This window comes from Haemaphysalis longicornis, unplaced genomic scaffold (assembly GCF_048455015.1).
Source record: "Haemaphysalis longicornis isolate Haplotype H1 unplaced genomic scaffold, Haemaphysalis longicornis Haplotype H1 scaffold_4, whole genome shotgun sequence".
Classification (NCBI taxonomy): Eukaryota; Metazoa; Arthropoda; class Arachnida; order Ixodida; family Ixodidae; genus Haemaphysalis; species Haemaphysalis longicornis.
Window position 1 is genome coordinate 36,239,529 of NW_027526361.1, and position 13,135 is coordinate 36,252,663.

At 46.2% G+C, this 13,135-nt stretch overlaps 1 protein-coding gene across 2 annotated transcripts in view; it reads left to right on the forward strand.

Annotated features, from left to right (window-relative positions):
* The first annotated feature begins 217 nt into the window (after nt 1-217).
* The window catches only part of LOC144178501 (uncharacterized), a 107,379-nt gene continuing 94,461 nt past the window's right edge, over nt 218-13,135 (forward strand). Inside the window, exon 1 of one of the 2 annotated variants that reach the window (XM_077706414.1) lies at nt 218-693. In XM_077706414.1, coding sequence (XP_077562540.1) covers nt 463-693 — 231 coding nt within the window. In that variant the 5' untranslated portion in view covers nt 218-462. The remainder of the gene's footprint in view (nt 694-13,135) is intronic. The other variant, XM_077706413.1, reaches the window with a different exon arrangement.

The following is a 13,135-nucleotide window of genomic DNA, read 5'->3' on the forward strand; positions in this document are numbered from 1 at the left end:
CCCCCAATCGGACCGGCTCTGGCGGCCTACGTCCGCCGAGGCCAATGGCGGCCGCGTGGCGCTCCGTGCCGCTCGGCGTACCTGCGCGGCCTCTCGATTCGCCGGCGTCCGCCGCGGCGGGCCAATGGAGCGAGCGGGCAGGTGGGCCGGCGCACCTTTAACGACCTTGGGGTACCGCCCGGACGCCTCCTTTCAGGCAGGTCCTTCCCCTCCCCGCAGTTCCTTACCGTTGCCACCACCTGTCTTGGCAGTCGAGACACGCCAACTTTCACTCGAGCCAGACTGCACGCCGTCGGCCAGCATGACACTCCCGGCAGGATTATGGGGCGCGTCCTCCCTCCGTGCGGCCGCTGCAGGTCTCGTGTGGTAGATCTCACGCGTGCTGTGTCGTCGCCACCTCCTCGTTGCGCGGAAACGTGAGCAAGAGACGCGGTGTGCCTCGCCGGGGCTCTGTGCGGAACGATGGAGACGTTCGTTCTGATCCCCAAGGAGCTCAGTTTGGTGCTCAGTGACAGACCGGCGTCCACGACGACCGATGACGCGACGACGCACGATCACCACCGACCGGCCAGGGAAGTGACCGCAGCCGTGTGGAGCAACAGCCGCATATCCCGCGGCACCAGGTTCCTGCCTTTCCAAGGAACCGTGCGCCTCGACAAGCTCGACATCTTCGGCACGCTCGACCGGCAGGATGTAAGTGTGCTGCTCCGTTTCGCCCCTGCTCCGCTCGCGCGTCGCGCAGGCGAGCACGTGGTTTCGCCGTGACGCTATTGACACCGGCTTCACTATTACTGATGTCTCTTTCTTGGTTGTTTTGCAATAGTTGACTTCTTGACACACCATGGTTAGGACCTGCTCTAAACGCCTGTACTGGTAACTTGTGGCCTTTTCTTGGAAAGCACAGAAGTCATGGCACTTGCGTAAGCAAGTAAGCGGAATTTTAAAGGTTTTGTATCCTATCTACGCGACACGCCATTGAGATAATAAAAGGAATTAGACAAAAAATAGAAATTGGCGTTAGTTTCCTCTGAATCCTCTCAACAGCACGAGAATTCACACATACGCATATTTTATTCGCTATCTTACGAAGCAAGCAGCTCGCCCACGTTTCACGATACAGACCTAACGGCTTGGGAAAAGCAGCTAAGCCGATATAATGTGTTATGCGTGGACGGCAGTGTAGTAAAACCATTTGTTTTCGACAAACGTTCGTCCTGTACGTAATGATAGGTAGCGGGCCTTGTTTAGGTTTTGCTCTCAACGATTTAGCGGCATATGTTTTGTTTGAAGGTTTCTGATTTGGCATTTCGTGCTGATCGTTGACAGGAACAGGGTTCACAGCTTGAATGTTGGGGTAAACTAAGTACTATCACTGTTGTACATGTACACATCTGTACATACATGCAGCCTGCCTTTATCTTTCCGTTTCTGTGAAATCCTACAACATGCAAAGGTTTGTTTAAATCACACAAGCTGACCAACTGATTTCGTACAATTACTCAAATATATACCCGACTCTATACTTCTGAAGACCGCACTATAGGCGCCGAAGTTTCCCAACACGTAAGGCCCTTGTGTGTGCACGTACTAAAAGCTGTGTTTTAGTGCGGGCGCATAAAAAAAAAAAAAGAACCAGTCCCGTGGTATTGGCTAGAAACCACTTAAAATGTAAAGTCTGCTCGGCAGACGCACCCAGTCCCATTAGATATACCTCTCACTCTCTCTCCCTCTCAACTAAGGATCAACAACACGGACGACGAGTTGGACACCGCTTTGGACAGTTTAATGTCTGCGGTGTTACGTACCACAAAGCTTCATTCATGAGTTGCAGTACTTTCATTAGACCATAGGTTGGAGCAATGTGTTCATGAGTGTGGTTATACTACTGACGTCTGAAACATTATAGCCGATACTTGAGCAACCAATTCACCGAATAATGACCAACAATAACCAACATAGGGCAAAACTGCACCAACACGTCACCCCCTACTTACAAAGCATTGTTCCACGGTGCTTATGAAGCGATCATTGATTGCTTCGGACATATGTGCATATCATAATTATAATAACTGAGAAACCGTACTGATAATTTATAAGCATTATCTTGCTTTAGCACCTTTGTATATACAGGCCTTTGTTTGACATGAATATTTGCACTCTATATGACAAGCCCTTATTCTCTACCTTCTGTTTTACCAAAGTTAGACACTTGACTATAGGTTAGTTGCATTAGGCCCGATCAATAAGCCAACTAGAAAGCAGTGCATGAAGGCTTGCTTTAAAATAACGAGATTTTGTGTGAAATTCTTTTTACATTGAATGATCAAGAGTACAGAGGGAAAAAAGCTACAAAATTATTCAATAAAATTACATCAGTCCCAATTAACAGAAAGGAAAAAAAAACCATTAATGAACATTCTTAGATCCTGTTTCACCAGGTACACTTGTATTTTTGTAACTTCCGTGCAAACTTTAAAGAGCTGTCAACAGTTCGTACCCATGCTTCCTCAACGCGGTTCATAAGCGACATAGTGTGCACTCTTGCATTGAAGAGAAGAGTCACTGGTTGCCTAAAAAGCGCGTATTTCAGTAACATTCTCGACCTGTTATAACACGAGGCCAAGCTTCACGTTTTTAGCAGCATGAACATAACACAACATAACACAAAGCGACGGTCAAACAGACGTGAAGCCGTAACAGAACAACCTAATGAACAAAGTATGAGCAGGACCTTTGCCCACCCTAAAAGCAAGCTAGAACGTCAGGCATTTGCACTGCTCTGAGCAGTGCAGCTATGTTTTCCCCGAAGTGCACGGATGCTCGGCAAGGAAGAAATACTAATCTTTTTTAAAGGGACCCTGCAACACTTTCGATAAACGCTTTAACTCTTTCCTTCGAGTCTGGAAGCACTGCGAAAGCTATAGTTATCGCCAGCACGGAGCGGCACTGAATGATTTGCTCGTCGCACCGTTTCTGCTTTGTTCTTGTGGCTTTATTTTTAAAGTTGCGATCGAAAAGCGTTCATTGCTGCAACTGAAGGAAAATCGGCCAACAGCCGCTACATGGCCCCAGTGACGTAATTCGACCGTTGAAGCACGCCAAGACCGGGAAAGAGAGAAAAATCTATTGAGCGAGTTCACAAGTTATCTGGTGGGCACCGAGCACTAATTTATGGCTGAGGTACTTTGCGACCCCCTAATCTAAGTACTGGGTGTGTTGGGTGACTACGTTCTGCAAGAATTTAAGATTTCAAGAAAAATTGAAAAAAAAAAAAATGTTGCAGGGTCCCTTTAGAATCGGAAGCAATGGAGTTTCCTCGTAGTCTTCGTTTTCGTCAGGTGGACGTGTTGGGGAGTCCTCACGACTAACCGTACGCCAGTAGGGTTAGTAGGGTTAAGAGCGAAACCAACTCTTCTATCGTCGTGAGGGTAAACTCCGGGGTTACGTCACCACACTCGGACGGAGACACTGACACGTGTCTTAAGTTCAACCCAGTAGCGGTACTCGTCAATAAAAAAGAATGCAATTGGTTTTCGAATTTGTTTCGAAGCCACTATTAAACTTAGTTTTCCCCTTCCGTGGGCCCTGATGGCTTTGCTTGCAGCCATTAGGGTCTACGGAAGAGGCAAACTAATTTTAATAGTTAGTCTGCTCCTTCATTTTGCTTTAATAGTTAGTTAGATAGCAGTTGCATATCCCTTCGTGCAAGGAAACGCCATAGGTGTCGCTTTTATGCTCTTCCTTGCATATCGATGTGAAAGGCGACCAACAACGCCTTTCAGGTAAAATTGTGGATGAGTTAAAATCTGTTCTAAATAAAACTAAAAATACTATGGGAATAGAGGAATTGCCTGGTAGCACGCCGGCAGTTTTTCCATACAGCTCGATGGGAGACGCAATACACCTCTACACTCTATTCGTGATAGTAGGAAATCCTGCCCCCCCCCCCCCCCCTCTCCATTCTTAATTTAAAAATGCTTGAGCTGGTGACGTGGCCCAACTTTTCGTAAGTGCGCGAAGTCGTTGCTCTGAAGTTAACTAATGGCATACATTGCTTGTCGCTCGTGTACACTAAAATCAACTATAGCCTGAGGTCTAGGAGTCTAGAAAGAAGCAAGACAAAGTAAAATATTTAAGCTGTTCGTCTTTTCAGATTGAGAGACGTACACAAAGAAACAATCGTTTCTCAACATTTATTAACATTGATTGTATCAGGTGTTTTATGGATCGTTCTGCCACTACGAGATTTTAAAGCAGAAAGTGTGCAAGTTGTGTTTTATGGATTGTTGAGCCACTCTGAGCTTTTATAACAGAACATGTATAAGGTGCTTTATGGGTTATTTTACTGCTGTGAGCTTTTGAAACACTCGTTGAAGCCAGAATTGGGCAGACTGCAGCAGTTATTTAGGATACGTGAAAGGTATCTAACACAAACCAACCCCGACAGCATAACCCGTTGGAAACTTCCAGCTTCTTCATGACCTAATGCCATCTGCTGCTCCAATACAATACGATTCCCTGTAAGCAATTTACGCGCTCATTTTCCATCACCCAGTGCGTTCCACCAGACTCAGTTCTTTACAGCGAAGCTGCTTACTTCTAGCCGCTGTATGCATGCCCCGCATGCAATCTCAAGGACCGTTTACCCGCGAAAACCAGCGAAATTATAGTCAACTTCCATTACTCAGCGACAGGAACTATAGCAGCGGCTCAATGTGTGTACGCGACTCGTTGAAGCCGTTCTAAAGCTATTAAGACGGATTGTAAATGATAGTGTCCCAAGCAGAAAGGTCACAAAACCTTTCTACTGCGCGAGGCGGAAGCAAGGCGTCTTAGGCGTTCAAATGGACATACGTGCTTCCCCGCCGCATAACATGCGCTTATAAGTGTCCTCGAACTTTTTGTTTCGTGAATGTGTGAAACGCATGGGATGAAACCAAAGCAGCTTTGCTCGCTAATCCGCCACCATATATGAATGGTTCGGCATTTGAATTTTTACCGCTAGGACAAAACCTGGTTGCTACCACGATTCGTCAAACTAGATCGCTAACTAGAGGTAATTGCGTTTAATTTGTTGGAGTTGTTTGGGCAGTACCCAGTTCAACATGCTCGTAAAAAGTGGAAATAATCGAATACAATCCAATCCAAAGCAGGTAAGAGATGTGTAATCTCCTACTTCCCTCCTTTTATTTGGGCTAAAAAGGATTTACTTTGGCTGCGGAAGAGAGAGAGCAAAAATGCTAACTTGCAGGGCGTAAAGTCAAGATCTATATCCAAGTCATTAACCGGAAGACGATCAACACGCCACCACCGGTTTACGACAATGCTTGGGGAGTAGCCTGATACTGGGGCTCTTTGATTTACACTCTCGCACTCACCGCGACTCCGCAAGAAGAAGTGCGGCATTCGATTTTCCCGTGTATCCTTATGGCTTACGTAAGCATTGCTCAAGAGGCTCAGGATGTTTTATAACAGTGATGTCGTCATTATGTGCCTAAAGACAGATTCAGGACCAAATACAATGCGACACGCTTTAGCCTTTTAGTATACAATGGCAGAGTGCACCATATACCAAGATATGGATTCGGCCAAAAGGGGCTTACAGTTGTTTAGTGTGAACACTAGTTTTCTACAGCTTCATCTCTGCCGATTTGGCGACTGCTTATTGAAACCGACTTCTTTTACGGTAGCAATGAGAGAAGACTTGAATTATGAACAGACGTGTTCTTCTATCTGCCCCTGTTTGGGAAGATCAGCCAAAGGTGAGGGAAGGCAATTCAAAGATTGTCCTTTGAACGATGTTAAACATATAAACTAGGAAATTCAAAGATTGCCAATGGAATGGTGTTGAGCAAGCAAACGAGGAAATTCAAAGATTTCCCTTTGAACTGTGTTACATATATAAACAAGATAATTCAAATATTTTCCTTTTAACGCTGGTAAATATATAACCAAATAAATTCAAAGATTGTCCTTTGAACGACCTTAAGTAAATAAACGAATGACTCACCTATTGTTAAAACGAGCACCCGTGAAAGCTGCCCATGCCCAGCATTTCAGGACATGGCATTATTTCACCACGAATTACTCTAAAAATTTCGAGTCTCGAGTTATATACACGCTTTGATCACACATTCAGTTTTCTCTGGAGTAGTTTGGCACAACATAACAATGCAGGACGAAACGTGCTGTGTGTTCGATACCACGCTGAAGTGGTTTTAGTATACTACGTTACATATATGAAAGCCCGCAAGCATATAACTCAGAGGACCAGGCTCTTGTGGAACTTATTAGTACAAATGCCGTGGAGGCACAAAGTTGTCACGCTAGGTTAAGTATTTCAGTTACGGTAGTATTTCAGGCGAACGGTTGTTGTGTGCAGAATACCGTCTTTACCCAATGGTTTTATAAGGATCCCTAAAGAAATACTCACGTTCAAAATTCCTCAGCGGGAAATTCTTCACTACACTTCTCAGCCCGGTAAAGCTAAGCTAATTGGGGAGGGACATTAGTATTTTGGGACTCCTCAAAAAAGCCTCAAATATATGTACCGTCACTGAGTTCTGATAATACTTGCATACTGCGTCATATGAACATTACACTTGGCAGAGAAGCCACGAAAATAAGTTTTAGTAAACCCACAGGAGTATTCACTTCTTCAATTCCAACAGTTAGCTTGCTTTGGAATTTGTAGATCCACTTCCCTTCGTTTATTTAGGAGGAAAAGAAATATTACTTTCGCCCATAAAAAAATCAGCACGTAAACAGCTCTTTTGGCTGTAGAGACAGCCATTCTGGTCGTTAAGTACACACGTTCCGAACCAGCTAACGGGCGAATACGAAACAGCTGCAGACCCGTTTACTGAGTTCGCATATGCATGCAACGCATTATCGGGCGCATTGGGGCGTGAAGGTCATTCTGAATGCCACGTCCAGCTTTATGGCATTCGAAATGGCCTTCCCGATAAGCCAGACTGCTAGGGACGTATAGTTAGGTTAATATGTAAAACAAAAACAAATACAACGGCAATCTCGCCTCAACTGCACTTTTGTTTTCGATTTGCCGCAACGGTGGGACCGTCACTATTGCTCGGCGTCACTGCAATCGAGTTCAGTTGGCTTCTGCTGAGCTATAATAGGCTATCCCATAATGGTTGAAAGGATTTCGCAGCTATGTACTCTTCACAAAGTTGACGTTGGGAAGAAGCGCTAGGTGTAAATTTGCAGCACCTGGGGATCTTTGACATGCGCCGTAATCTTTTACACACAGACGTCTTCGTTTTTCGCCTTCAACAGCAACAACAACAAAATAATAGAACAAAAAACGCTCCGCGGTAAGGTACCCCATGGTGCACGACCTCGCGCTCAGCAATGCGACGCCTTCACCACCCAGCCGCCAACTCAGTGGATTTGCAGCTACGCGTTCGCTTCATGTTGCGCTGTGCAGCTTAACATTATCCTAAAGAAGCAAAGGATATGATATAATCATAACAAATTGTGCTCCCCAAATCATGGCAACCAAATAAAACACAACGGTTGATCGAAACTTTTCGACACGGGAAAGGACACGGCACACCATTCCACAAAATAACTGTTACAACTGATATCACATTGAGTGTTGCGGAAGTTAAGTCTCTGTATATTGACTACTTCCTTTAATTTCTGTGATGTCGCTATCTGCTATTCAGATTTCCCGTAATGATGCCAGAAATAACAGCTCAGAGAGGCACTTAATTTACTATCGCTATGGTTTGGTAGGTGCTGCGAGGATAGTTGCGAAAAACCACGAACACTCCTATTCGTGCTGTCAGCCCCGACTCGAGCGCCAAGGGCACGCCGATACCCTATTAATCAATTGGTTTAATCAAATGGCAGAGGCGCGCTTAGAAAACCTACGTCAATGGGGCTGCGTCTTTTACACCCTCCTTCACCTCCCACACTGACTTAAAACAAACGCTTAACTTCCGTTCAAAAAAGCACGCATAAGACCAGCAGGGACGGCAGCATGCGTGTTTTTCGAGGTCTGGTGAGAAATATTGGCTGGTACCAGCTTGACAGCGACCTACACGTTGCGCCCCTATTTGAAATCCGTCTCCATTGTGTGTGGGCAAGCCGCAAGGAAACATAAACACAGAAGAGGGCTCCATCGTTGAGAGCAGTCAGATATGCATGTGGGTGCAACGCAGAAGCCGGCATTGAAAGCGAAGTCGGGGGTCCTTTTTACCTATGCCGCGTTTCTGGAATGCCTCGATGACGTGAGCCGGGCTCGCGACAGCCGAGTGAGCGCCACAACCTGCCAGCAGGAAGATCTCAGCGCGGCGGCATCCGCGGGACTTTGACAATGCGGTGTCGTAATGAATCGACAACGCTTCTGCTGAGTCCGAGCGTCCGCTGCGGGTCTCATTGAACAAAAACACGCGGTGGGCGTTGCTCGAGTATCATGTCAGGCAGAAAGAAGGCGTGAAATAAAGTCTGCCCGTTAAAAAATGCTCGGACATGTGTCCCGTACCTTTGATATCGAAATAATTGGCGCGAAGTACAGAAAAGAAAAGCATAGTAACATGAAAGGACGCAGTATATGTGTTGCGAGGTGCTCACTCTCCGTGTAATCACTTGTTAACTTACACTATCAACGAAATCAACAGAACAAAAACGAATTAATTGGCAAATGTTTGTGTCATCTTTGGTAATATCGCTAAAAGTTGCTGACAGCAGAGCGCGGGTTTCCGGCAGCGAAGAACTGGCATCTTGTGACAGGCAGGGGTTTATCATCTGGATCATCACAGTGGAGAGTAACGTATGGGGCTCGATCGTGCGTGGGTCATTCTTAGAGGAATTCTGCCTATTCATCCTCGGGGTGATTAACGAGAGGTGTACGAGAGTGCAGTCACCATAACGCTGCTCGTGCAGGGCAGAAGTGTAGAGACGCAAAACGCTGATTATTCGCCGCAGTTAAAGCTTGGGGGAGTTGGTGTAAATTGATCATTACGCTGAATTGTAAGTCGATCAGCCTTTCTGTTCGGAGCCTATTTCCTCCTGCCTCGTCTTTACCACGTCTGCGAGATAAAATTATTCCTTTATTTAATTGCATTTCATTCATTGGCACTTTAAGCCTAATTTCTGGATATTAGAGGACTGGGATGCGATAACACAAGAAACAATGTGGTTTCTTGCAAAACAACAACAACAATGCAAGAATAATGCCAAAAGAAGTACAATAGAGAAATACATTGATCCCAATACAAAGCCAAACGCGGCAGGTAATACAAGACCCAAGTGGTGACAGTATTGACGTTTAACCAAATCAATGTATGCGCACACGTGCGGTCTTGTTGATTTCTAGAACAGCGTTCTTAGGTGTCGTCATTGCTGTGGTGCCTGATATTAGGTTATATTCTTGTATTGCTCTCGGAAAGAAGCTATATTAGAAACAATTATTGCGAGTACTAGGAGGCTGGATAAACATGCTACGACGATGATGAAAATAATTATTAGGATAAATGCGAAAATACTCACCTTTATTAATTTGAATATGACCACGGATAATAACAAACAAAATCTTCAATCGCTGTTTCTCAGTTCTGGATTATGTGGGGAAAGGTTCGCCAAGTTTGTATAAATGGGTATGGGAGCGACAACGGCGATGTTTATTAAAAATACGTTTTGCAGCAAGTCAGTGAATTGTATTCAGTCTAGATGGATTGTAGGAAATCTGCATGAGGGTTCACAACATTTTTGCATACTCCATAATTGGCTCCAGTGAAGTTTGATGTGCTGGTCATTTTACTGCAGCATTCATTATACACGTTTGCTCTAAGCGTTCCGGGACTTGGTACATAAGTAAACGATCAGTTCATTATAATTCAGATCGTACGTAAGCTTTCAATAAAAGTATGTAGATGTTGAGACTCATTTTAACTCAATTGGATACGCATAAGTAATAATACTTCGTTTTCTAAAGACTGGCATGAGTCCCGTTTCCCGGTGTTTCATACCATTTTTCAGCTGTCAGTTTTTTTTTTTAATTTTTGGAAGCCAAAATTTAATTCGGTCTCAACGGTCTCATCGGTCGGCGTTTCAATGCATAGTCATTTGAAAAAAAAAAGTCTTATGGGAACTGCAATATTTTGCGGCATGTCATTGCTATTAATAAATATAACAGCAGACCAAACACTCTTCCCTCGGGTACACCATACCCTACAACTGACAAGGAAGTCTTGTATCTCTCACGTACAACAAATGGCCTCTATTGCTTTTATAGGGGGAAAACCGTTCGAACAAGCAGGATTTTTAACGATCTTAATTTTTAAAGGCAACTTGGGGTTTCGATACTCCATCGAGGGCCTTGGCAAACCTAGGCCTCGGCTGTTAATTGTACATGAGAGATCATGAACAGTAGAAACACTCTGACTGAACTTGTGTTGGCATTTCTGTAGGATATGATCATAATTAAGGTAGTCTAACAGTTGCTTGGGCACTTCATAACTGCCACGCGGGCGCGAACAATTGGGGGTTGTCAATGCCTATTCATCGGCGAATGCCCGGTATGCCCTTAATGGTTATGACAAACCCCATTAGACTCACCTAGCTGGGTGTTTTGCTTTAAGGTGGTAATCTTGGAAAACTTTAGCTGTCAATTTCTTCGCTTGGCAACACTGAAAACGGCCACAGACATGGCCCATGCGCCACGGACATGGCGCGGCTTAGGCCACTGCGCGCGCACGCCGAAGAAAAAAAAAAAAAAAGAACCCCAGCGTGCGTCGTCTGCCTGTTTCAATCCGATCAACGATGGTGTCAATAGAGATGTTATTAATCGCACTCACATTGGACCCAAGACAATACTGCGCGTTCGGTGAGGTAGAGTTTGTAACGTGCAACACAGTCATGTGATTAGCACGGACAAGTACCGCCATCCAGCGGAGCCCGGCGTAACGAGTGACGGCGCACTCACACCGTTACTTGCAAGCGCGCTTCGCCAGTGAATACACTGAGCTGTGCCAAAATTTCCCAGATTTGTGAGCGGCGAGGTAGACGTTGTTTTGGCTGCAAAGGCATCATTGCTTCTCCCCAGAACCACTCAACTAGTTAGCGCATGAGCAATAGGTTTGGTATGTCGCCAAAAGATTGCGCCGTCGATCCGTGGACTGAGGGGCAAAAGAACAAAACGAGAGAGCGTGTGCAGAGAGGGGTGACGTCAAGCTTAGCCCCGAGCTGGCGGTGGCACTGGCTGCAGCGGCGCCGCTTTCGCCGCCCCTACGCGCCCGTCATGCGGCTTCCCGGCGCTTCCCAAGCCAGCTTCGACGATTGATACAATAGAGTGCGAAATGTGTGCGGCACTGAGTAGGCGCCAAAAATGCCGGAATTCGAATGGCGGCTACGAAATGCTAATTCTTGTGAACAACGAAAGTAGCGACAGCTAGGCCAATACCACTCCTTAAGCGAGCAAACATGATCACTGAGACGTTAGAACGCAAAGCACCGTTGGCACGGTGTGCCAGGAAAGTGCGAGGGACGCCTTATTGCGAGCTCCTAAAGGCGGCGCAAGGCGCTCGCATCGGGCTGAGCCTTAAGCTTGCCAATGATCCACCAGAGTATCTTAATAGCAAGGGTATACCTCCTCTTCACGTGAATAACCTGAGGTTGTTTCTTGTACGGCGACAGTGTTAGTGAAGACGTACTATACAGTTAAGTCGTGCAGGTAGCGTCCATGCCGAAAACAGTCGCCACAATGCCTGTAAAATCTTTCACTGCAATCACATCCTAATGAGGAAAAGCGAACTTCATGAAAGATCAAATGCAATTCATTTCAATTTCATTTTCAGGGCTATCGCTTCGGCGCTGACATAAAGATTCTCTAACTCGTTCTAAGCCCCCATAACGGTCCTATAACAAATTGCAATTTCGTAGATACAATATGGAAGGACACCGCCCGTGTGTATACAGTTTATCCTGACACCGGAATAGTATGTAATTCCTTCTAAATTCACGAAGCTGTACTCCGTTTGTTTCTGACTACACCTGTATTCGCCGCTATTGATTGCAGGGTTTAACGCGCTGCCGCAACGCAGGCGATGAAGCGCGCCGTAGTGGAGGGCTCCTGATTAACTTTGATAACCTGTGGATCTTAAACGTGCGCCGAAATCTCTTACACACGGGAGTTTTTGCTTTTCGCCTCCATGAGAAAAGCAGCCACCGCGGTCGGGAATCGAACCCGCGTCCTTGTGCCCAGCAGACAATGCCTTAGCCACTGAGCCACCGCGGCGGGTCGTATTCGCCGATATGAAGCAGCGCTGTTTGAGCCGCAGCGCTTCACACCATGCTCGGTCTTATTAGCTGCTTCTCAAAATCCACATCCTCTGTTTGGTACCGTGTAGCCATGCCCAGCAAAGCTGCAAATCAAGGCGCTCATCATTTACTTCTCTTTGTGCTTCTTTTGGGAGGTGCAGCAATGCAGCCCCGTCGCATAAATACCGGGGACGTTACTGCTGCAAGCTTCATGCAGCGACGTTCTTGTATAACATAGCATTCCAGAGATGAGGTACATTACAACCCCTTCAAACGGGCGCCAGCAGAGCGCTGCCGCGCGAAAGCCACTGCGTCCTGCACCGTGGTCGCGTCGTGTCATGTGACTGCTGCACGACTAATTTCCATGATTAATAGGCTCCGGGCGCTAGAACAATGGGGCATATACCTTTCGTCTTCCCACGCTGGGAGGAGTTACCACAGCGACGCTTACGCGGATACTTACCTCGGCGCCTGAAACTGTCACGCACGGCTTCGAAGCGAACGGGAGCCACCACCGCAAGTGAGAGTTGGGTCTGAAGGCATCAGCGTCTCCAGGCTGGCTGCTCCGGGCAGATGTGTGAAGCGAGAAAAAAAAAAGAAAAGAAAAACAGTGCAAAGAATGACTCGGGCCGCAATCAGAGAAGAACCACCTCTTGATTGTTTTCTGTGAGCGTTCATTCCGCTGCCGGTGGGTTCTCTTTCTCTCTCTCTTCGTTCTCTGAACTTCATCGTTCCTTTTACGAAATAACCGACGGCGAGTGAGAAAACCGCAGAAGGCGTACGGTAGCTCACAACGAGCAGTTCAGGGAGCCGTTTACACCCGTCTCGGCCCCGCAACTAATTATCTGAG